At 36.9% G+C, this 25,032-nt stretch overlaps 2 protein-coding genes across 3 annotated transcripts in view; both read left to right on the top strand.

The window, feature by feature from the left end:
- tex264a (testis expressed 264, ER-phagy receptor a) overlaps positions 1–3,750 on the top strand; it is a 69,245-nt gene extending 65,495 nt beyond the window's left edge. Inside the window, exon 4 of the mRNA XM_077198156.1 lies at positions 1,768–3,750. Within this exon, the coding sequence (XP_077054271.1) occupies positions 1,768–2,081 (314 nt within the window). The 3' untranslated portion in view covers positions 2,082–3,750. The remainder of the gene's footprint in view (positions 1–1,767) is intronic.
- A 2,581-nt stretch (positions 3,751–6,331) lies between these two features.
- grm2a (glutamate receptor, metabotropic 2a) overlaps positions 6,332–25,032 on the top strand; it is a 47,930-nt gene continuing 29,229 nt past the window's right edge. Inside the window, exons 1-2 of one of the 2 annotated variants that reach the window (XM_077198157.1) lie at positions 6,332–7,038; positions 19,376–20,066. In XM_077198157.1, the coding sequence (XP_077054272.1) occupies positions 19,557–20,066 (510 nt within the window). In that variant the 5' untranslated portion in view covers positions 6,332–7,038; positions 19,376–19,556. Of the gene's footprint in view, positions 7,039–9,080; positions 9,156–19,375; positions 20,067–25,032 lie in introns of those variants that run through there. The other variant, XM_077198158.1, reaches the window with a different exon arrangement.

The following is a 25,032-nucleotide window of genomic DNA, read 5'->3' on the forward strand; positions in this document are numbered from 1 at the left end:
CCTTGAAAAAATCAGTATCCTTAGAAACGTTTTGAACATCATAGAACGTCAGTGGAGAAAGGCATATATTTCATCATAAATCGTAATATACATAATTCACCTGCTATATTGCTAAATGTACCTGATTTTTGTCATATCAACAGAAAAATAAACTGGGATAACCTGGCTTCTCTTGAGACTCCCCTGCTTCAGAGCATAGTTAATGATATGCTGATATGTTAATGTGATTACAAGGTAGTTTGTGACTCTTAAGTGTCACCGGCCCTCCGGTGGTCTCACAGCCATTACATATTTAAAACAGTAATATCCTATACTAAACCTAAACTAATCTTGACAAACTATATATCATTTCAAAGCTTACAATCTCTAGTTTTCATATTTGGTGTCTGATTTTAATATTATTTTATAATAATATTTTCATACTCCTAAGGCGTGTTCATACTTTTATTTTGAAATAGCGATGAACATAAAAAATCATGTAAAATTGGTAGAAACCTCAGTTTGTTTTCATGCGAAGAGTTCAAAAGATAACATCCATTCCATTATTTTTTTTAGAAAAATGCTTTAAATATAAATAAAAATTTGTGATGCGGTGGCGAGCTATAATGCACATACGTGTCCTTTTTATGAGTTTATTAGAGGTTGAATACATATCAAAATCTGCAAAACATCCCATACTACTTCTGAATAGGATGTCTACTTCATAAATTGTATGAAAACTATGGAAATATATGGTTCAGAGCACTCAAACCACATATGGAAATGGAGGCGCCCTTATTTGGTCAGTAATGGACTCTGGTTGTCACCTAGTGAAAAAGTTTGGTACTACGCCCAAACAAAATCTTACTGAAAGCTAATTTTTTAAGATATGAACCTAAAATTTGGAACACTATTTGTTCAGATTTTTGGCTTCATTTTCTTGCAATTTTAGAGTACAACATGTTTTGAAAATATATATTTTAAATAAAATATATGAATAATACAAAATTTACATTTAACTTCTATAACTTATTTTTTGTTTCACTTTCTTAATTTATTTCACTTCTACAAAAATCTGCCAAATGTCTTCTTTAAAACAAGACCAATCTTATTTGACCCTTCCATTCTTGAATTACAACCATTTAAGTCCGGAATATGCATTTTCCATATTGTTAGCCTCATAGCATAATTGCCTAGCATAAAAACATTGAAATATGACTTAGGCAAATATGCTATGAGGCTAACGAAAGGGCGGGTGACACTTGAGAAACACCGGCGATCGAATTGCGTTTTTGCGACTGACTTTGGTTCACTGCAGTTTTAAAGAGAAAATACTCCGCAATGGTGCAGACTTATGAATTTGCTCATGGTTTGTCTTAAAGGATATTAAAATCGCCACATAGACATATGAACAACATTAAAAACTTGATTTTCACCACAGGGGGTCTTTAAAGGATAAAATCTCATCCTTGCAAGCACAATATAACGATTTTCATTAAAATTTAGCCTGCACTCTTAAAGTAAATGTTCTTTATGGCATCAGTGCTTCCATGGAACCTATTGGGAAAAGATTTTTTAGTTTCTTCTTTAATGTTCTTCACTCTAATAAAAAAAATATTTTCAGAGCTTTTCACTGAAAGGTTCTTTAGGGAACCAAAAATGGTTCTTTCATTGCACCTCTGTGAAAACCCCAAAGGGAACCTTTATTTTTTTAAAGTGTATGGATATGCGGTCTTATGGGGGCAAAATGTTAATTGATTAAACGGTTAAATATGCTTTATGTTCCAGGTGAGCTGGAGCAGAAGTCAAGCTCAGTGTTCCAGGAAGTGGTTGAAGAGAGCAGGGATGTGGTGGAGGCCTCTGCCCCATTGCTGGAGACCTCTCAGCCTGGCCTGGGTGAGGAGGATAGTCCCAGCGAGGATGGGGATCAAGGGGCCAAGGGGTCCAGCGAGTCTGTAGGCAGTGGCTCTTCCTTTGAAGAGCTGGACATGGAAATGGAAGAGGAGAAAGAGGAGAAGAAAAACGAAGCAGAGGAGGAAGACCATAATGGACAGCAGAAGCCTGTGATGGTGGGAGAAACAATCGGGAACAGGGAGGAGTGAGGGATAAAGCGGATTAGAGGGAATGTGGGTGAATGATGAGAGCATATGTGAGTGTGGGTGCATGTGTGAGAGGAAGAAAGTTTGAAAGGGTCTTTGAAATCATCAAAGGCTGTTTTTTTTTCTTCATAAGTCATTGAAATTAACATCCTTAAATATCCGAAAAGTTACTTCTTTGTTATCAGCAAACAAGCAATTATCCATTTACTATCCCTTTAGTCATTATTAATGACTTAATGAAATACACATTATTCTTTGGCTTTGTATTTATTTCTAAGAAAACAAATTGTATATGTTGCTTTATCTATTGTCTTCCCACAGTAATCATGAACTACTTTCAGAAAGCAAGTAAATTAGGCACATTCTGAAAATGAGGTGACATTGTTAACGCAACTAAATGAAGCTTAATCAGACATTTTATTTCATTAACATGTTCTACAGATGATGTATTCAGTAGCGTTTGCTTCAAAACATGAATAATTCATTCCAAATGTTGTCTGTTGCTGTAGGAAAGAAGCTGCAAAAGAGTGAGAATAATAAAGTGCATGTTTTTATTAGTGATTGGAGTGTGTTTAATTTGACCGGTATGTATGTAATTGATCTGTTGTTGTTTTTGTTATTGTTGTTTTGGAAAAGAGGAAATCCGATCAAAGGAAGATAGATTGAGTATACAGAAGATATTCAAGTATATCAGTATTCTCTTTCTTTACTAATATATATATAATTTTTTTTTTTTTTACCCCTCTCATTTTCACATACCAATTAATGAAACAAGCATAATCCACTTTATACTTTAACTATAAAAGTAACTTTGCAACTCCATCAAAGTCCCTTTCAGGCAAGTCATTTCACTCGGCGGCCATCTTTTGCAACACCTCTGGAGTGTAATGTGGTGGATTTTAATAATGTTGTGCTAAAGGGCACAGCATTATTAAATTTGACTTTTTGAACTATCTGATCTGAAAGCGACATTCCAGGAACCCTCTCTGACTATTGACTTTACCTTGTTGCTGAGTGGTTCCTTAATATTTACTGTTGGAATTGTGCTCGAGGATCCCTAAAGTTTCACAGCACTCGCCATGCCGGAGTCTCGTCACGTCATGGACACCACACTAAAATCACACCTGTGGACTCTCTTCCTGTCGCGTCACGGCCACGAAGGCCGTTCATGAACTCTCTATGTCTCATGAGACGCCACGAAGGCTGCTTAGGAACCGTCTGTGTCCCATATCTCGGCCAGAAGGACTGGCTAGGTTTCTGATCCACCATCGCTGCTCTGGTGGTTCCCATCTCCACTGGCCGTGAATGACCAACTGATCCTCCAGGATGTAGTCCTTGGCTCCATGGTCCTTTGCTCCACGGTCCAGGTCTACCTGATCATCCATAGTCTCGTCCTCTGCTCAAGATTCGCCTTTGCTTCACGGTTCCCAGTCTGCCACCATGACATGTCCTTCCTGTCTTTTATTTTGATATTTGTCACAGTCATGTTTCCCGTTTCATGTCATGTGATACCTGTCATGTGCCTCGTCTGGGTTTGTTAAATGTAACCCGCTGTTGGTTAGTCTTTTTTTTAATGGTTTATGGTCAGGTTTATATCAAGTCACTCTGTGGTTCTTAGTATTTGCATCTGTTCTCGTTTGTATAAATAAACTGCACATGGGTTCAACTCTGATCGCTTTCACGTTATAGTGGATAACACGTTACATCACCAATGAAATCTGATAACAACTGTCATAAATTTTGTTTCTGACAAAAAAATGAAACAAAAAAAATCAGGCTGGACCAGCCATGTCATCTATCTCTCAGAGTATTAGTAGACGTCTGCTTAATATCTGCTAACACTTTATTTTGATGGTCCCCCAACAGACATTCTACTGTCTATAAGTGACTTTGCAAGTGCATGTCAACTTTTTATACTAACCCTGACCCTATTCTAACAGTCTACTTATACTAAGAGTTAGTTGTCATGTAGTTGCAAATTAATGAGATTTAGTTGACAAATAGTTAGTATACTATCTAAAGTGGATTTGCGTTTTCGAACAGCTCTTGCGACCTTTTTAGTAGGAAAAAAATATATTTTTTAATGATTTTGAAATAATCTTTTATGCTCACCAATGTTGCATTTATTTGATAAACAATTCCGTAAAAACAGTAATATTGGGTTGTAGTGATATTGGGGTGTGAAAACTTTTGGAATTTGAAGATCAAGGTAAATTGCACTTCATTTGTCTTCTGGGAAACATGTATCCTCTGTTGCTTCTGAAGGGCAGTGCTAAATGAAAAAAATATATATATTAAAACAAAATAAGAAATATTTGAACATCTTCGTCCTGTTCAAAAGTTTTCACCCCCGGCTCTTAATGCATAGTGTTTCCTTCTGGAGCATCAGTGATTGTTTGATTTATCAACCCTTTTTTCAATAGTTGTGATTGATTCCCTCAATTGTCCTCAGTGTGAAAAGATTGATCTTAAAATCATGCAGTCACTGCTGGAAAGTGTTCAAATGTGCAAAAGATGCTGGAAAACTGATGAATTTGCAGGACCGAAAGGGGTTGTTTAACAGCACAGAACTAACAAGGGACTCAAGAATAACCATCAAAAAACAAAACACAGTCGTGGATTATCCAGATAACGGCACACAGCATTAAGAATCAAGGGTATGTAAACTTTTGAATGGGGTCATTTTTATAAATTCAGCTTTGTTATTTTGTCTTGTAAACTAGCTAGACAAACATCTTTTATGTAAAGTATCTTATTCAGGACATTACTAAATAAAAAATAACATACATTTGGTATGATCCCTCTTTATTTTGTAAACTTTCGAGCATGACTATTTTCTTCAATATTCTTTGATGAATAGAAAGTTCAAAAGAACAGCATTTATTTGAAAAGGAAATATTTTATAACACTATAAATATGTCCTTGCTGAATCAATTTCTTTCAACATAAAAAAAGTTCTTTTTCTGTTGCTATATGCTATGTTCCTGATGCTGAAGAGAATATTTCTTGTTAACTATTTTAAGCCTCAGGAATCCCTTCTGTGTACATATTCTCTTTTTTCATACATCAAGTTACTTTGAACTTCTGATTGGATGAGATGTGGGGGATTTGCCATCGACAATACAGATACATACAAGTGATGCATCCAAAAGCTCCGGCAAGTTCTCCATTTCCCAAACACTTTGTTGATTTCTGCAGCTTAGTGAAGCACAGAAAAGGAGGAACATTTGAGTTATGATCTTTTCGAACTATTTTCATTGGTGGACCAACAAGAAACCCAATAGGTGGCCATATTGTGTCATAAACAGAAAAACATTTGCAATATGTGTTACTGTACTGAATAATAACCCAGCTGTGATTACCTGAGGCTGTTTCACATTTGTGCTTATACTCATTACAATAGCACTCTTACTAGTGTGATATTGCTAAATGAGATTTTGGCTAGTTTTTAAATTCAAAAGTTCACTGAGTCCCTGTCTGTTTTCCATGGAATATTAGATGTCAGGTAAATTGACGTTTCAGTCACTGTTCACTCTCATTGAACAATGTTAATGGTGACTGAGGCTGTCAGTCATTCCTGCCTGACATCTCCTTTTGAGTTCCACAGAAGAAAGTAATGTATAGTGGTTCGGAATGACATGATGATGAGTAAATCATTTCATGAATGAAATCATGAAATCAAATCATGACTGAATTTTTAGGTGAACTATCTTTTTACACGCGAAAAAGCTCTTAAAATGCTCTGACTTTTCTCTCTGAGGGGATCCACGCAGCATGTTCTTTTGTATGTCAATTTATTATTTACTAACTCTGTCACTTACAATGCAGTGTTTTAGGATTCTCCGAGGAATATGCCATCTGTAATTTAATGTTTTTAATATTTAAATATTTTTTTAATTTTCTGGACGTTGCTGGCGGTCAACAACCAACTGATTTTACAATATGCTCTCTATCAAGTTAAAAACATTTGGCAAGGATGGGATGTAACTGGCTCGATTGGTAAGAGGTCGACACGCAATGTTCGGTTTGAGAGCATCCTCACGGGAGCTCGTGCCCTCGCGCGCCCACTCGTGTCATGTTGAAACTTGTCCATCGACCTGAAACGGGACATTGATCCCATGATGTGTGATTCTGGCAAGCCAAACTTAATATATCCCCGTCACAGACTCGTGCTTGGCCAATTAAACAAAATCGACACCACCTGACGTGTTTTGGCGCATTTACATATTCCGTGTCTCGCGGACGGAGCAGTTAGAGCAGATTGAGTGAAGTTGTTGTCAGCATAGTTGTCTTGGAAGTTTATCATATGCGGTCAGTGATCGTTTCTGTTACCGGTTAGAAATGCTGTTGTGGATGTTTCTCTGCCAGTTGTCAGTAAATTGCAAACGCATCTACAGTAGCATAGCCTACATGCCCACTTCATGATATTTTTCAGTTGAAGAAATCGAGTCGATATTTTCAATTCATAGTTTCAGGGTTAGACATAAAATCAGTGCAAATCTAATCTTATATCAGAGCACACGCTCTCTTTAGAGTCAACTTGCGCATAAAAAAAGGTTAAGCTGTGACACTTCAAATGTATTTCTTTAACACTTTGTTATATTTAGTATTGAAAAGTGTTTGTGCATAGTGAAAGGAGTGTTCTTTTGCGTTTTTAGTTAATTCAGTCGAAGGGGGCAAAAATTCTCAAGGAATCCAATAACGCGCGCGACGCCTTTTCAGTACCACGGACAGTTCCACGCGCGCACAGCGTCTCCGAGGCGCGCGCTCAAGGCAAACTTCACCCACTGAATAAAATCTGGATTCCACTGCTGGAATTCAGCCATACATTTTAAATGAAAAATTAGAGCAATACGACGCTGTCACCAAGGATACGAAGAAAATACACGGACTTATAACCGGATGTCTTCAAGTAGATCCCCTTGGAATCTGTCGATCAGAGGTGAACTGGACAGGTCAGGTAAGACTGTTATCATCTGAATCTAATCTGTTGAAATCAATGTGTCTTATGTGATTTCACTAAATCGGATAGTACGACCAATGCAGACAGGAATAGCTACACTTAGCGTTGCTAACAGTTGGTTAAAAACATGCATTACATTCTACACCTGACAAAATCAAGAAATACTAATAATAGGCTAATATTAAAAAGAAATATCTTTTTAATTAACATGTATTGCATTGGGTTTGCATTTGCATAAGGATTTCGGTTTCAGGCGTTTTCAAAAAGGCAATAAAAGCAAGCATCAGATCAGATAAACAATCGCACAGGTAACATCTCATCACACATTGCTTTGAATAGCAAAACACTCCCGCTACGGGGTGTGTCTCTAAACGCATTTCTCTGACCGTGGGTGTATAGAAAGCATGTAACCATTCTAACTTTATTTGTTAAAAATGTGTTTTTTTGCGGTATGTTCAACAGTTTTGCGAAGTGAAAAAAGCAGTGGATAGATTCAGATTAACATATCACAAGTTTGTTGACGCTGTTTGCGTGACACATTTTTATTAAAGACTAAATTTCAAAGCTTGTCGATTATTCACACCACCTTGAAACGTAGAGATTCTTATTATGAAGTCTTACATATTTAGACATGTTTAACATGTTGCTTTATAAAAATAAAAACAAATTACATTTGATTTAGAATTTAGACATTTAACAACATAATAAACTGTAAAATTGTGTACATACAATCTAATACAATGTAAACATTTTCTCATTAATTACATGATATATCATTTTAGAAATAGCCTGTAAGAAGGATATGCGATGGGCTATACTGTAGCCTAGGCTACGTTTTACCTTACATTTTGTCCGTAAAGGTAATTCATACTTCTAAAAACAGTTTTCATAACATTTTAAATTAAAATATCTATTAAAAGATCTTAAAATATCCCTCTTAAAAGATCTAGCCTTTAGGATTAATATTATATCGTTTTGCTGTTGTATGGGTAGACCTACCAATTAAAAGGGTCTTACGGTAAAAAAATTTTTGTTTCTTTAGAGTTTTTACAGTGGTTGTTGTTTTTTTAACCCAGGTGAGGAGTGAGTGGTGACTGTTAGAAAAGTGTCTATGTCCCTGGTGTTTTTAAAACATGTTTTACCTTGCTCTCGAATCACAGTAGCCTAATAATGGTGTTTGTTTCATGCCCTTGGTTTTGATTGTTGCCTCTCTGAAACGTTCAAAATCATGCATGGTTGTATCTAGGCTAGCCTACTATCACAATGTGCAGGTTTGCCCACGTCTGCTATCTCCTAAAATTACATGATACCATAATCATCGATTCATGTTTTCGCCCATTTTTGTGTTAAAAAAATAATGCAATAAATACAATCAAGATGGAAATTAATACATCCTAACGACGACCACTATATGTGTTTGGCTTTTGGCGAGCAGGGAGGGCATCCCAAAACAAGCTGTGGTTTAAAAATAACGGAAACTCAAACAGAGGCGAACAACCGTTGGTTAGTTTAAATAATTCAAGCTCGTGCCGGACATGCTTTTATATCCTCTTAAGACTTGCGCGAGAGTCAATAATCTCGCCAGCACGCAATAAGTCTCTGCATAAGAAAGGTTGGAATGAAAAGGGTTCATTTTTAACACTCAAACCGAAGGATTTTCATGACGTTGAAAATAGCAAATTCCGTTAACCGTTAACGGTTCTCGAACGTGCATTGTTTTGTCGATGCGAACTGAAATGCGTACTGTAGAGATTGTCCGATTCCCGATCGAATGACTCTTTTGAGTCGGTTCTATTTAGTGAATCAATAACCGTTATGAATCAGTCTAATATGTGCATGTTGTTTGTTATAGCCTTATATTCAAAGTGTCTGCACTTATATATATATGTGTGTGTTTGATAGTATTTTTATTTAATTTAATCCACTTGTTTGATTGTATTCTGCAGTCATTTGTTATGTATTTTCTGTTGAAATCTGAAATGAGCAAAAGAGAAATAGTGTAAAAGAGAGCGGGAAAGAGATAAATAAAGGTCAATTCTTCAGGTCTCAGTGATCCAGCAAAGTGGAGATGCCTCTGTGAGCACGGCAAAGCTGCTTTATCACCACAATTGCATGTAAGTGCCTCCTTATCTGCAAGTAACACAACCACACTGAAAATTGATCAACAATAAAAGTGAGAATTGCTAACACAGAGTTCATCTAATGGCTTTTTAGACTGGACTAAAAGAAGAATTTACGGTGGTAGGATAAGTCACAGATGCTGACAAGTGTCTTTGCCTGGAAATAGATTAACCGCTTGAGAGATTAATCTGCAGTGGGAGTGATTGATAGGTTATAGCAACAAAGATGGTAAAAGTAATGGAGGTGTAAAGTAGGGTGACACAGTGCTAAGTGTGAGTACAGGCACCTAGTGGCGGAGTTGGCAGACCTTTCTGCGTGGAGTTGGCATGGTCTCCCTCTTCCTCATGTCGTTCCAAACCTTTATTCTTTCGTGAACATAAATCAAGATGAGTAATGATTTTTAGTGATTTGAAACATGAGGATGGGGAGAGACCATATAGAATGTAGAGAATACGCTTTCCTACAGATTCTAATTACTACAGATAGTAATTAGAGAAAGTGTGAGACAAAGAGCAAAAAGATTTTGTATATGGATGTTTAGAGCCAATTAGGTTTTTTTTCTTTTCTTTTGAACTCAGTAACTCAACTTTATGTTCATAGAATCACTCAAATGTTTATTAATAAACATTATTTGATGGTATACTAATGCCTCAGTTGCCTTAAATAGACAACATTTAAAGCTAGCATAAGATCCCACCCTCCCTTCAGAGCGTCTCCAAAACCATGCCTTCTCCGAAACATAACGCGTACAGCAGGGAGCAAAGCGTCACGACGAGAGACGGCGGTAAATTACGTCATGTCTTAAAGCACATAACATCACAATAATTATGAACATAAACAACTTAAAGAGCACTGCACTATTCCACCTGACTGCTGCAGATTCATTCTGGCATTGATAGTGTTGCCATTGAAACATTCGAGTCACAAACCACTCCGAGTGTAACCCCATGGGTTTTGCTTGCGGTGTTCGGTGACTGGCGTCTGTCTAACTCTGCACAGCATGAAACACACTGATGATGTATCATGTCTTTGTGAGCATGTGCGCAGAGGTATGGAAATACATATGTTGACAGGCAGATAGGACATCGAATGATTGCATTCGGACCAAATCGAACATTTTATGGCCCTACGCCTTCCACAGATGATATATATCTATATAAACCACTTAACTTAGTGATTGCTATCAGGATGTGAAGAGACTTTCATCCAGCATAACAAATCACCTATACCCTGCTTTTAAGTAAAGCTATAGATAAAACATTTTGCATTGACTCTCTTGATCCTGATTTCTCAAGAAGACAAAGGGCATAGCAATTGAGCGAGTGTTTTCATTAAATAGATATCTATCTTATCATGTCTTGGATAATCACTCATCATTTTATTATTCTACCACATGATTAACAGATTAAATGATTGTTGAATGGAATGGGGTAAATTCATTCACTCTTAACACTTAATAAAGGTTTGGTTTTATTATTCAATGTTTCAATGTTGAACGCTGATTCAATGTTGAATCAATGATATTTGCTCAATGGCATTTACACCATAAAAGCATTATACTGTAGCAGCTTTTTGTCACCACTTTGTGAACATCAACTGTAAAAGTTATAATGTGAATAATGTCTTAATTTTCACCATGGCTGTCTGAGGTAATGCTAAGATCCTCTGGAATGCATCAGACACATTTGATAGCAGATGGTGTGTGTTTCTTGTCAAGCATCTGGTAAAAGACTTACAGAGAATCTCTGTGACCATGCAGATCCCAGGAGAGACTCGTGCACAGAGACAGGAGGATCTGTGTGTCTATTGTGCATCCGTGCAATATGGAACGTGTGTGTATATTTGTGTGCTTCTAATAGAACTAAAACAAATGCAAATGCTTAGAACTAAATGTAGGCACGGAGTGGTTTTTAATCACAGTGGGTCTATGCTGTGTACTTTTTCCAAGAGGGAGAAAGAACCATACGTGAGTTCACTCACACTCCCGGGAGTATGTGTCAGATAAATACATAATGTGATGTATTAGGGTTGCATTAAAGTGTTTAAAGGCAAAAGGGAAACCCTGTATGCAGCATCTCACAGGTCTCCAGTGACTGGGATATGAATAATGTACAAGTTCAGAGAGGGAGAGGAGAGACCATACAGAATGCAGAGGAAAAGATTTCTTTAAGTCCTCCTTGCATTTATAAAAGACACTAGACAGTAATTAGAGAATGTGATGAAGAGTGAAGCATATATTGTATATACAAGCTGAACATTTGAGTGGAAATCCCTTTTTGCAACCGAGCAATCTCTTCATCTTTTCCGCAGTTGAATTCAAAGTAGTTCGGTGTGTGTGTGGGGAATTTGATTGGCAGCATTTTAATTGCTGTTTCCTGTCAACTTCATGCTGTACTGGATGGGTATTATTTAAATTTTATTTGTCTCTTACTGTGATCTGATAATAAAAGTCAGGATCATTCTCTTACCATCTAAAATGTACCTTCTAAAGCTTTAAAGGTGAACTGTAAAGAGTATTTTGTTTTATTGTTATATTGTCAGATACCATAAATCAGATCAAGCTGCACTGCATCCCTGTTTAGTCTTTTTTCACTGTGGCATTAAGTTAAACTGATAAAGGGCCTATTTGGAAGTATTTTAAACTGTGTTTTCCTTTAAAACATCTTCTCATTCAAACAACTAAATCTAACAGTAAAATTCAATTTATAAGCATATTTTACCCAAAAATGAAAGTTCAGTCATTATTTATTCACCCTCGTGTTGTTCCTTAGTCTTCTTTTTCTGCAGAACACAAAAGAAGATATTTTGAACACTGACATTTAGAAAGGGGACTTTTTTGTTGAGTAGAAGAAAGTATAAGTCGCAGGTCTGGAAACACATGAGGATGAGTAAAAGATTTCTGAAGCAAATTGCACCATTTTAACTTTTGGGTGAACAATCCCTTCAAAGCTCTTATACTCAGCTTAAAAAACAAACGAACATTTACTAGAGTAATAGAGTAATATATGTTTAGTGATTTTATTTGTTACTACTTGCACGTGCTTGGCTTTTATTATTACTATTACTGAAGAGCCTTCTTTTTTTGTCTCAAATTATCAACAAGTACTTGCAATGAGTGTTTACCATTAAAACTATCTCTCTCTCATAGGCTTTTGGTTCCCATGGACTCTGAAAGTAATATCCGACTAAGGGACTGGGTTAATGAGTTGTTACCAACAATCGATTCCAGCTTGATCGATTCACGCCATTTTGTGAACTTAAAGGGTTTACCCAAAAATCACTTACTCGCCCTCAAGTTGTTTCAAACCTGCATGAGTTAATTTCTTCTGTTAAACAAAAGATGCTGATAACTAGACATTTGATGGTAGACATTGAGTTCCATAGTGTTTATTTTTCCTACTATGGAGTTCAATGGGTGCCGTCAACTGTTTGATTACTTACATTCTTTAAAATCTAATTTTATAACAAAATAACAAAGAAACTCAAACTGTTCTAGAAGCTGTTTCACTCGAATTTACGTCGCTCAAAAATCGAAGAAAAGACTATCGCAACTTCCGTTTCATGCTAACTTTAATAAAAATTAGTGATTTCATGTAGGGCTTATGAAGTTAAAGATCCTGATTTCATTTCCAGAAAGTGTTCTGTTCGTTTAGCCTTCTCTAACAGTCGTTTTGTCCCCTTGGAGTAAGCGGTTGTACACACTTGATTGCAATTCCCCTTCAAATGGTGGTTGATGATGTGGCTGCTCAAAGGGCCCTGAGTAAGGTGTTCAAAACCTCATTTGGACTGCAGCCACCGACTCTTTGGATGATTATCAAATAATGTGCCTGCTGGGTTGTGGCGTTACTCACACTCACAGTTGTTCGAATTGGATTTGTGGTTTGGAGCTCCAAATTAAAAAGACATTTGTCAGCTTGTCGAAAAATGTACTGCAATCCAATGATTAGCTGAAATTGAAGTTGTAATTCTGTCAGTTTATTGTTTTCAGCTTCATCACTGCCAGGGTGGACTTGGCACAGCCACGGCCCAAACATAGCGGGGACCGAGAAGCTGTCATTTGCTTACAAGAGTGTAATGTGCATTTATCGCATGACTAACTGTGGAAAATTGAATTTAAAATTGAGTGTTCAGAATTTGACTGCTGTGATTGCAGTTTAACTGATGAGGGATGTGGGCTTCTGTAAAGCAACAGGTTGGTCGCATAAGAATATGATTCTTGGATCGATTTAAACCCTGGAAATTTCCTTTTTTGTCATCTCAAAATTCATTTTCATAGTTTCTCCTCTGTAATCAGTGCAGAAGAGCCCTTGTATGGAATCCCTCTCTTACCTTTTCCTCCATCTGCCCTTCGGTTACATAAAGATGACCTCTCTCCTAGATGTGTTATTACCATATTCATGCTGCTCTTTTTGCCAGCATGAGATTGAAAATACTGAAATGGATTAACACTTTGTGAGAGTTTGCACAACTCCTCCTCCTTCTGCTAAATGTTGCTCATTCCTTCCTCTTATTTGCGTTCTGTCTCTCCCTACGCGCTCAGCCATCATCTCTCAGTCCCCCTGCCTCTTCACACTGCGTGGCTGGAGAAGTCTTGAAGACTGGCAAAAGCAGTGGCATCAAATTGAAGAGGCCATCTGGTGAAGCGGAAGATACAAGCGATAGTGGAGAAGGAGTGGAGAGAAGAGAAGAGAAGAGAAGAGAAGAGAAGAGAAGAGAGAGAGAGCGAGAGCGAGACGGGAGGAAAATTGGACTGGATATTCAGGCAAATTTATGGGTCTTTAATTGCCGAGTATTTACATAATTTGAATAAATGTAAATGTTATATTCCACTTCAGCTCGGTTACACGGCGGTTACAAGAAAATAGCATATCTAGTGTAAATATGCAGACATTTCAGTAAGTGGAGATACACTAAAAAGCTTAAAGTCAACATGAAATCAAAATCGATCTTATTTACCTTCTTAAAGAGATAGCACCCCCCGCCCCCCCAAAAAAACTGCTTTATTCTGTGTAACACAAAAGAAAGTTATGAATAATATTTTCTCTTCCATACGAAGAACTAGCTCCTTGGCTCCAAAAAGGGCAAAAAAGCTCCTAAAAAAATCATAAAAGTGCTCAGATGACTCATGCACTATATTCCTGGTCGTATGAAGCTATATAACCTTTCGAATACATAATGTAATAGGTGTTGACCATAAATTCTGCACTGTTAGACTGATTGGTTAGGTCTCCACATTTATTTTGGGTTTTCCCTTGAAAGCTCCAATAACAGGGGAATGGAAAGTCAATTCTGACACCCTGATTTTAAGGGTTTAGAAACTGACTTGAATGTCTGACAGAATGTGTCAGTCAGATAGTTCTCTAGTGGAAAGCAATCGTAAAAGCCTTGATTTATTCTATTACTTATTTGCACTAAGACTTATAGCGTTTAGATTTTGTCTCAGCTAACAATGTTAGTTCCTAATGTTTCCATTGAGCTATGAAAACATTGTTTTTCTAAACGTTCAAAACGTCCAGTTTTTCTATTTTGGTTATGCAAACGTTAAGGGGACATTCTATTTTATCATTTTGCAAATATTAAGGGGAACATTGCTTTTGAATGTTCTCTGAAACGTTCTGACGAATAATCAACAAAAATGTTTTAGAAAACACATTCCATGAACGATATATTAATATTTTGTTAACGTTGTGAGAACATTTTTGAAGACCAGATAACTTTCAATGAAGATTCTATTAATGTTACTGGAAGAATGTGTTTTTCATAACTTTGAGAGAACCTTGCCAGAATGTTAGGGAAGTTCTGAGAACATTCCCTGTTAGCTGGGGTGGTCATGAGAAAAGCCAGTTTCTTCAATATTCTAACTGAACATTTGTAACTGCTATCTGATAAACAAATGAGTAAAATATTCAGGAAATATTTACCTAGTATTATTTTTATTGATATTATCAGCATCTATTTAGACAATGTCAAAATTATCAGTTGCTCAGATAAGACAAGCAAGTGAGTAAATAATGACAGAATTTTTATTTTTGGGTGAAGCAAACATCTTTCTAGCAACAATAGTGCTCACATACTTGCATACTGACTCCAACCTTGTTTTCATCCACTGTGCTTTGCCATTTTCCCCAGACTTGATTCCTGTTCACGAATATGGGGCATTTTCAGCACTCAACATTATACCGCAGTTGACTTCAGTAAAAGCTCATCTCACTTTCACAATACTTCTCTCTACCTATATAGTGTCAGATATTACTTAAGCTTATCATCCAATAAATAAATTCTGTTGTGAAGAACAGCGGTCTCAAATTATCTTTATGTTTCCGAAGGGATGCGAGTATTAATCCTTAAGAGATATGGTTCAGGGGATGTATGTCGTAAAAAGATATGGCCAATTTACACCAGCTTTACAAGAATTCCCATAGGGACTCCACTCCCATCCAGACTAGATTGGCCCTTTCAGCCTCACTTCTCTCGCTCCCTCTCTCTCTCTTTCCCTTCCTTTCACTCTTGTCTGGCAAGTTTCCATGGAAACAAAGGGTAGGGAGAAGACCCTAATGAGAAGGTGTGTGTCTCACTGAGATGAACACATATATTGTTGAGATATGGATGCACACATACACACACACTCCAATTCCAACTGTCGCTCCTGCTGGTCATATCTGAACTGTTGTTTGGCTCTTCGTTCTTGATTTCTCATTTGATGTTTATGACACGTCCAGTTGAAAAGAAATAGTGTAATTTACGATGTATTTCCCCCCTCTGGTTATTTATAGACTTTATTTCAACATAGTGTTTCACTAAGACAAACCAGTTTAAAAAAATAATAATTCTGTAATACATTTCCAAAAATCAGAAGTCACGGACTTCAGTTTACTTTCTTAATTTTAAGAGTCCTGGTGTCTCCAATGATTAATATGAAAAAAAAAAAAAAAAATTAAAAGTAGCCCAAAATAAAAATAATTTAAAAAAATGTACTTCTTCATTTCCTCCAGATTCTTTTAATATATTCCTCTGATCTAATCCAAACGTATTTGACAGATAGGATCAAAGCTTTAACCCTCTTTTGTTTCTTGAAGACTTTTCAGAAAGTTATTTTCAGTGCATTTTTTATTCATCATGGCAGCAGTCATTCATCTGATGATCGAATGATGGACAAGAGCGTTATATCTGAGCAAATATCGCAGATACACATATATAGTACACACTTTTTACATTTTAAACTGCTGATTCAGCATCCTCCACAACTTCTCACTCCCAACCTGCCTTCAAACTGGGAAAATGTGCTGTTCAAACTACAATCAGGACAATTTCTTAAAGATGTTGGTTACCTTTGCATAATTCCTTTGGTGAATCAGGTGCCGATTTCAGGTGCAATTCAGAACACACATGCAAATGATCATGCTATTAGAAGGTGCAATTCATTCTTAGTGAATTCCCCCATTGAAGTTCCAACCACATACTTCAGTGGTATGTATGTATTTATATTAACCGAACATGAGGGTTAAATCAGTGTAGTTTATTTTTTATATACCTCGTTGAAATTCCAGTGGTGTACAGTCATTGTAATGTAAACATAAATAAGCACCTTAGCATGCAGTCTCTCTGCACATACCCTGTTTCTCACACACTCCAGGAGTTGAGGCTGCAAACCTCAAAATTATATATTTTTATTATTCACAGCATCTGAAAGCTAAACTCAACACCTCTTAGCATGTGTGAAATTAGCATGTATGCTCCCCATTGATATGCCTGTGTATAAGAGAGAGAGAAAAAGGAGAGGGAGAGAAACAAAAAAAGGCCTGTTTGGTCAATTTGCTTACTACAGAGGTAATCTTTTACAACATCATTATGTTTTGATTTGCATGCTTTAACTGCATTGTTTAAGGTCACTGTCTTATTTAATGTACATATAAGCAAGCTTATTTACTAGCCTAATGTGTTTGTATTTGGTGCTGGTAAAACCCTACATTATGGGGACAAAATGTTCCAGAAAGATGGCAATAACCAAAACACTATGTCCTTGTGGGGAGATTTTTATGTTCCCATGAGGAAAACATCTTATAAAGTAGAGTAAGTTATGTTTTTTGAAAATGTGAAAATGCATTTTTTTGTGATGGGTAGGTTTAGGGTTAGGGGTAGGTTAGGAGTTGAAATATATAGTTTGTACAGTATAAAAGTATTTATGTCTGTGGAATGTCCCCATAAGACATACAAATCCGCCGTGTGTGTGAGTGAGTGTGTGAAGCAGCTGTTGTCTTACAAGCTGTCTGATAGTGATCCTCTACATGAGTTCAGACGAGCTAGCTTTACACTACAATGGTCACACTGTCCCCTGAGCACAGAGCCTGACACACACACACACACACACACACACACACACACACACACACACACACACACACACACACACACACACACACACACACACACACACACACACACACACACACACACACACACACACACACACACACACACACACACACACACGTCCAAGCATTTACCCACAACAAAACACAAGTGAACAAAGCTCAATGGACTAGCCAGGATCCTAAGGGAAAGCCATACCTAGTGCAGTAAGCTAACAAATCCAGCCGCCTGATGGAATAACAGAGACATTCTGAGAAATTCATTTCTGAGAGTTACAGAGAAAATCAGTGCAGCCAAATGAGGATATTTCAACTGCACAACAAATTACACTGGAGTCACTTATTTGGGGAAATCTGTGCGGCTCACGACTACTGATAAGCAAAGAATAAAACAAATGCTAATGGCCCAATATCTCAGTTTTAGTAATTTTTTTATTGTAGTTGCTCATAGAATTGTTTAAAATTAACTGTTCAGATTTGAATTTGTGATCTATTATGTGAAATAAATGTCCTGGAGTCTTATTAATGATATAAAGAATTTGAAATACTTCAGTTTAACCATGCAATAAAACAGCGGTATTTATGATTGTTATAATTGCTATCTTCTAATTCCCCTGCCTTGATCCTGATGTTATGGAAATGTTTTTGATGATAATAACTTTCTGTTGTTTTTTTTATTTAAACAAATCAACATGACATGATTTGAAGTTACTTAATTGTAAACTTTACTCAAATGCCTTTTAATTGTAACTGAATTCAGTAAATGGCAATAAAACAAGACATGTATTAGTAGCTCAATTAAATCTCTAGCTAGAAATAGTGCATATATGTTAAATGTAATGTTTGAACCACATGTACTATATTGTCCTGATGGGAAAGCACAAGAATAAGGAAACTGGCCTCTGAACTGGCATTTTTACAGCAAATATCTTTTTAAGAAAAGCAAAATATTTTCACCAGCTTCACTCTTCGCTTCAATGATAACTCCACCATGATAGAAAAGCTGCATAATCCCAACACAGCAAATTAAATATAAATAAGTTTATACTTTTTTCATCTTGCATAAAAACACATAAAGTAAAACTTAATTTCAACATTTACTCTCCCTATCCTGTCCTGCGAAATGCATGCTGAGAACTAGAAATCCCCAGCAATGCTGCCTTAACGCAGATGGAATTTATTCATGTGGTTCCAACACAAATGGATTATGTAAACCACTTCTTGGATTGTGACAAAATATTCAAGAATTGTGTTACCATAGCTCAATTGAATTAAAGGGATAGTCCACCCAAAATGAGAATTCTGTCATCATTTATGCACCCTCATGTCCATCCAAAACTATATGACTGTCTTTTTTCTTCTTCTGTGGAACATAAAATAAAAATGTTGGTAACCAAACAGCTTTGTTTCCCATTGACTTCCATTGTTTTTATTTTTTGTTTTTTTATCCATATAATGTTTTGCAGGAAAAAATAAAGTCATATGAGTTTGGAATGACATGAGGGTGAGCAAATGATGATAGATTACTCATTTTTGGGTGGACAATTTGTTAAGATAGAAAAACATGACAGATGAAAAAGTGCATAGGACAAAATCGATTTTTATTGTGGGATGTACATGCCCCTGCACTTATTCTTCACCCTAAGAAAACTGTTCTCATTAAAAACAACCCCAAGGGCAATGGTAAATCACAGCAGTTGTCATGTATTACAGTGCAGCATCTAATGCTGTCTCTCTCTCTCTCTCTCTCTCTCTCTCTCTCTCTCTCTCTCTCTCTCTCTCTCTCTCTCTCTCTCTCTCTCTCTCTCTCTCTCTCTCTCTCTCTCTCTCTCTCTCTCCCACAGATTCTGATCAAGCAGGAGATGGCGATGATGCTTGAGTTTGCCTACGATTGCTTACATGCACACTGAAGTGTCTGAAGTCTTCCCTTAGCACAGCTTGAGCACCATCTCTTTCCAACACATAAGAGGACCAAAGACTGCTAAACAGGGATTGACCTACAAAGTGCCCAGATCTTTGCGCACCATGGCTCAGAGGCCCACTCATTTCGGAGGTCACGGTCCCTCTTGGCCGCTTCATCTCACTCTACTGCTGCTTCTATTGGCCAGGACACCCCAGGCTTTGGCTATCCCAGGTTACAACACTGACATCACCAAGAAGGAAATCATAATCGAGGGGGATCTGGTGATTGGAGGCCTGTTTCCTGTTCATCAAAAGGGGGAGGGGGCTCAGGACTGTGGCCGTATCAATGCACAGAGAGGGATTCAGAGACTGGAGGCAATGCTGCTAGCCCTAGACGAAATCAATCAAGATGATCAGATTTTGCCCGGGGTAAAATTAGGTGCCCACATTCTGGACACTTGCTCTAAGGACACATACGCACTGGAGCAGTCGCTTGAATTTGTGCGCGCTTCGCTAACGAAAGTGGACGATAGTGAGTACACATGCCCGGATGGATCCTACGCCATCCATGATGATGTTCCGCTCGCAATCTCTGGAGTGATTGGAGGCTCCTACAGTGATGTATCCATACAGGTACTGATCCCCGTCACCTATTTTAAAAATGTTTATTCATCTGTTTGTGTTTTCTTCCAGAAAAATGTCTTGATAATCAGATTATGTCATAAATATGCATGAGGATTCATTTGCAAGTATATTGTGTTTATCACACTGTGGCTGTGATTCAGCCATATGCACAAGAATTGTTCAGTTAACCCTGTAGAGTCAACTTGAACATATTAGACATGCAAAATTCTAAGGCTTCTCAAATATCAACACGATCAGAACTTTGCTAAAGATACTTTTTTGGAAAGTAAAAGCTCTTTTAGTATAATTCCAAAAAAGTCCACCTTCAGGTTGTGGTAAATGTCTTTTTGCTGTAAAATCTTTACTGATTTTTTTTAAAATTAAACGTAAGAATTAATGTAATATTGTTAGTTATATGAATTCAAGATGAATACTCAATGGACTGAACTTCACTGAAGCAACTTAAGTTTACTTAAACTTAAGGATACAGGCTTTTGAGGAACGTTTATAATAATGATACTCAAAACATTGTTTACATTTCTGTCAGGACCACTATCATCAAATATGATTGACAAATAGCATACGGTGGTATGGTTCCGTTATGGGTGAGAACTCCCTGCGCATTCATGCAGCCTAGCATGGATAAGAGCAGGGAGAGCAGCAATAATCTCGCGTATCTCTGAGCAACACACCATGGTGTTTAATTCCAATGATTTGTTCAGTGTTTTGAACAAATAATTTCTAAACGAATCAGGATTTTTGAACAAATAAGTTAGAAGAATGATTCAATGACTCAAGAGACATGAGACAGTCAATTCGATTGTTGCCAGATTAATCAGCATTATTGAGTGAACTGGCTGAATTAATCATCCAATGACTTACACATAAAGACAAGGGCTGGATCCGAAATGGCATACTTCCCTACTAGGCGACAGAAACAGTATGTGACAATTCACAGTACTCATTAAAAGAGCAGGCAAAACGTACCCGTATGACCTATTACTTCTGGCAAGATTTTGAAGTATTCATATGAATGGCAGTCATACGACTCAACTGACGCTGGTAGGTCACATGATAATGACACACTGTAATGGTGAATGTACGTCCGGATTACACTTATACTACACAAATTTATACTATATAGAACATACTTTTGTAGATTGCACATACCTATTCAAAATAAGTACCTACTCAAAAGAGTTTGTAATTTCAGATGCAGCCAATCACTTGTTTCCTTCCTGAATGAATCAGTGTTTTGAAGGAATCGGTTAAATGAAAGATTCACTGACTCGCTCATATAGACAGTATCTTGCCGCCAACCACTGGCAAATCCCTAGCTCTAATGAACAGACTGGCAGTATTTATCTATATATTTTTTTCACTGTGAACATAACTAGGTATATTTAACAATATCACTTCTGTGGTTCATACTGTAGCATTAATAAGACAAATTAGCAGCCTCTTAATGAGGAAAAATAGTGACAGTGTCTGGCTACCTGTCATCCATATGCTCAGCCCATCCAATTCGCCACCAACCATGTGGCGTTTCCTGACACTCCCTGGGATGTCAGGAGCAGACGTGCTGCAGATGTTAGCTTTAAGGAATCAAGACAGTGACAGCTTGATTACACTCTCCACAAATCTGCTGTCTGAAGATCTAAATAGATCTTGTTGGTAGAGAGAAAAAAAGAGAGTTAGAAGGATAATTGGTAACGCTTTAGATTATAGCCCGGAAAGGTACGCTGTGTATGTTCTCGCAAACATTGTTGTACCAGAATAAGTACCCCTTAGTTCTATAATACTTACGGTATAAATATTTTTTTAATTCTCCTGGTTGTTACCCCTTTATTACCCAAACTTTACATATTGTTCCCTTATACTTACATGCAAGTACTTCATAGGTACACTTTAATTACCGAAAGTTACGCTGTAAATTCGTCTTAATTACGCAGTCCTTTCTGGGGCTGTAATCTAAAGCGTTACCGGATAATTAGAACAAAATGTCTAATATGCATATATTGATTGACTCAATCAACATTCCTGCTTTATGAAAGTTCTTGCACTAATGAAAGTTTATCTACACTCTATCATGAATGAATCAGACTAGAAAGGCAGTTGTGCTGTTGGAAATTTACTGCATTCCTGTTTATTTTCAATCTCATCTGGCTCTTTACATGCTCTCCAAATGTGTCTTACACATTCATATCCATCAAACATTCTGCCAGAATGCTCTTATCTTACCTTCAAATTTGTGTTACTTAGACAATTGCATGTTTAATGTAAGTGTGTTATAAAATTTGAAACCATTAAGCTCCATTCACACCAAGAATGATCACTATAAAGATAATGATGATAACTAGCATCCACACCAGCAGACGATATATTTCTGTTTATTCTGAGCGTGTGCTTGTCTGTAACTTTAAATGCTCTAGCTCATTACAGCAGGATGGATTCCGATTGGCTGTCAATGTTTTTATCGTTCATCAGCTGGATGAAATAATTCTGAAAGTAATTTCAATGATGTCGTTTCTCTGTTATCTGTTTCTTAGTAATTGAACTAATAATTTTAAGTGAAAAATATAAAATAGGTGGGAAAAAACGCAAAGAGTTACACTTAAGGACGTAGCAGAATATCATATTGGGGTAAGCTCTTTTGACCCAGAACCACCCATAACACCCTTGTATTGTGGAGGTAACTTTTGCAGGCCCAAGAACAAGTCACATTTTCTTCTAAAAATTAATCTTGCTTTATTATTGTAACATTCTTAAAATTATTTCTTTTGGTGTGACAGGTAATGAGGTTCTTGTCAAGATCTATCTGCTGCAAATACCAATAGTACATTAGACAATTTAAGCCTTACTGAATTGAAATAACAAGTTAATTATGTATCCCCCCAACGGAAGAATGTTGGCTGATGAATGGAGGCTGTAAGTAACACATTAAAATCAGTGGCAGTCAGATACGTGCTGCGGTTGGAGTATGAGTCACTCTATATGGTGGAAACAGTCAGAGATAGAGAAATGTGTTCATTCTTAAGGTTGCACAAGCATAATTACTGCAGTGCCCGCACAGGGACATGGAATGCATTAATAATGCAGAAAAAACAGACAAGGAGGAAGAGAGAGTTGAGTGTATGAAATTTCATTTTATCACTGTACAGAAATCACCCATCTTCTCCCTCTTGTTTCTACTCGAACTGTTGTTTTCTCTCCTTTGTTTTTATTGATCTTCCTGTTTTTTTTTCGCAAGTCAGGAATCTGTTGTGTGCCTCATGCATACTGTATGCACACAGACACACACGTGCACTTTTTCTTTCCGCTGCTGTAAAGGGACACATTGGGCAGTGTTGGGAGATGTTTTCTGGAGGGCTAGTGTGAGCGAGACTCATCTAGCATCTCTCTTCTGAAGCATGTCGCTGGGGAATCCCTGTTCCTGTGCCATTTTCCACCAATTAGAACCATCATTTCCTTTAAAGAAATATTTCCCCCCAAAATGAAAATTCTGTAATTTTCTTTATACTGTGGGACACAGAATTTCTGAGCTGAAAAACAAAGCATATTGCATGAAATAAATGTATTTAATTCTAAGTATACAAAAAATACATTTACATATTTGTGTACTTAATAAAAATATCCTGTACTTTTTTGGTATACTAAATCGGCATACTTAAAGTCTGCAAAATTATAAAATTATTATACAGAGATCATACTTTTAATAGTGATATTAAAACACATTTTAGGCTTAATATTGAATAAATGTGCATTGTGAAATAAAGTAGTAAAAAAGTTTAAATATATCAGTAAGTCTCAAGCGATATGTCAGTAAATATGTTAATGGATTTGTACTATATGAAATAAATGTGAAACTAAAGACATTTATAATGTTACAAAAGGTTTATTTCAAATAAATGCTGATCTTATGAACTTTTTATTTATCAAGGAATCCTGAATAAAGACCATGGTTTCCAAAAAAAAAATGTTTTCAACATTCATAATATTAAGAAATGTTTCTTGTACAGCAAATCATCACATTAGAATCATTTCTTAAGGATCATGTAACACTTAAGACTGGAGTAATGTTGCTGAAACTTTTATTACCCTCATTCTGCTCATATGCAAGTTTTTGCCTTTCGTTTTTAGATATGATGGGAGGGAATAAATATACATTATACTGTACATTCCCAAAATGCTCTCGAGTGCTTCCTCATTTCACACCATGAGCTGATAACTTTGCATCCATTCCTGCATTTTTAAGCTGTAATTTTTGTTCAGAGACGTATGGCTGTGAAATGAGAGCAGGCTTGTTAAGGTGAGACTTGCTTGACAGCAGTGTGAACTCACTGGTAGCTGCGCGGAGTCGACTGAAACAGACGGGAGTATGCTTCAGGCTTTTAGAGGTTCTTGTGTTAAGACTCCACTCTCCTTTATTAGTGTTCTCTCCTGTGGAGCGATAAGAATGGCGGACTTTGACAGCAGAGATGCAAACCTAAAGAAGCTTTTAGGGCATGAGAGCGAGCAAGAGAGAGAGAGAGAGATAGATAGATAGATAGATAGAGAGAGAGAGAGAGAGAGAGAGAGAGAGAGAGAGTCTGATGAACGAGATGTAATTTTGGTTGAGGTCGGTATTTGGGGCCTTTCTCATAAAAAGTGCATGTCCTTGCCTGGCAGCTATTTATGGAGTTGCTGTTCTAAAGTGTCTGCTCCAAAGCACAGCCCCAACACCTTAAATCAACATATCATTCACTTGACAGTACATCAAAGCTGAAGGGATGTCGACTGGTTTACAATGCAATATGTGGTTCCACAGATATCACTCTAGAAATTTACATTCCTACACAGAAAGCAAAAGATGGCATGTAACTGAGACGTCTAATGCTAAAAACATGCAGTAACTCCTGTTAATTACGGCCCATGAACATAACCTCAATTCATTAATGTGAATATTATGATGAGATGAGCCTCTGTCATGCCTCAC

Source organism: Siphateles boraxobius, unplaced genomic scaffold (genome assembly GCF_051911475.1).
Source record: "Siphateles boraxobius isolate OS27281-9 unplaced genomic scaffold, OSU_SipBor_1 41, whole genome shotgun sequence".
Classification (NCBI taxonomy): Eukaryota; Metazoa; Chordata; class Actinopteri; order Cypriniformes; family Leuciscidae; genus Siphateles; species Siphateles boraxobius.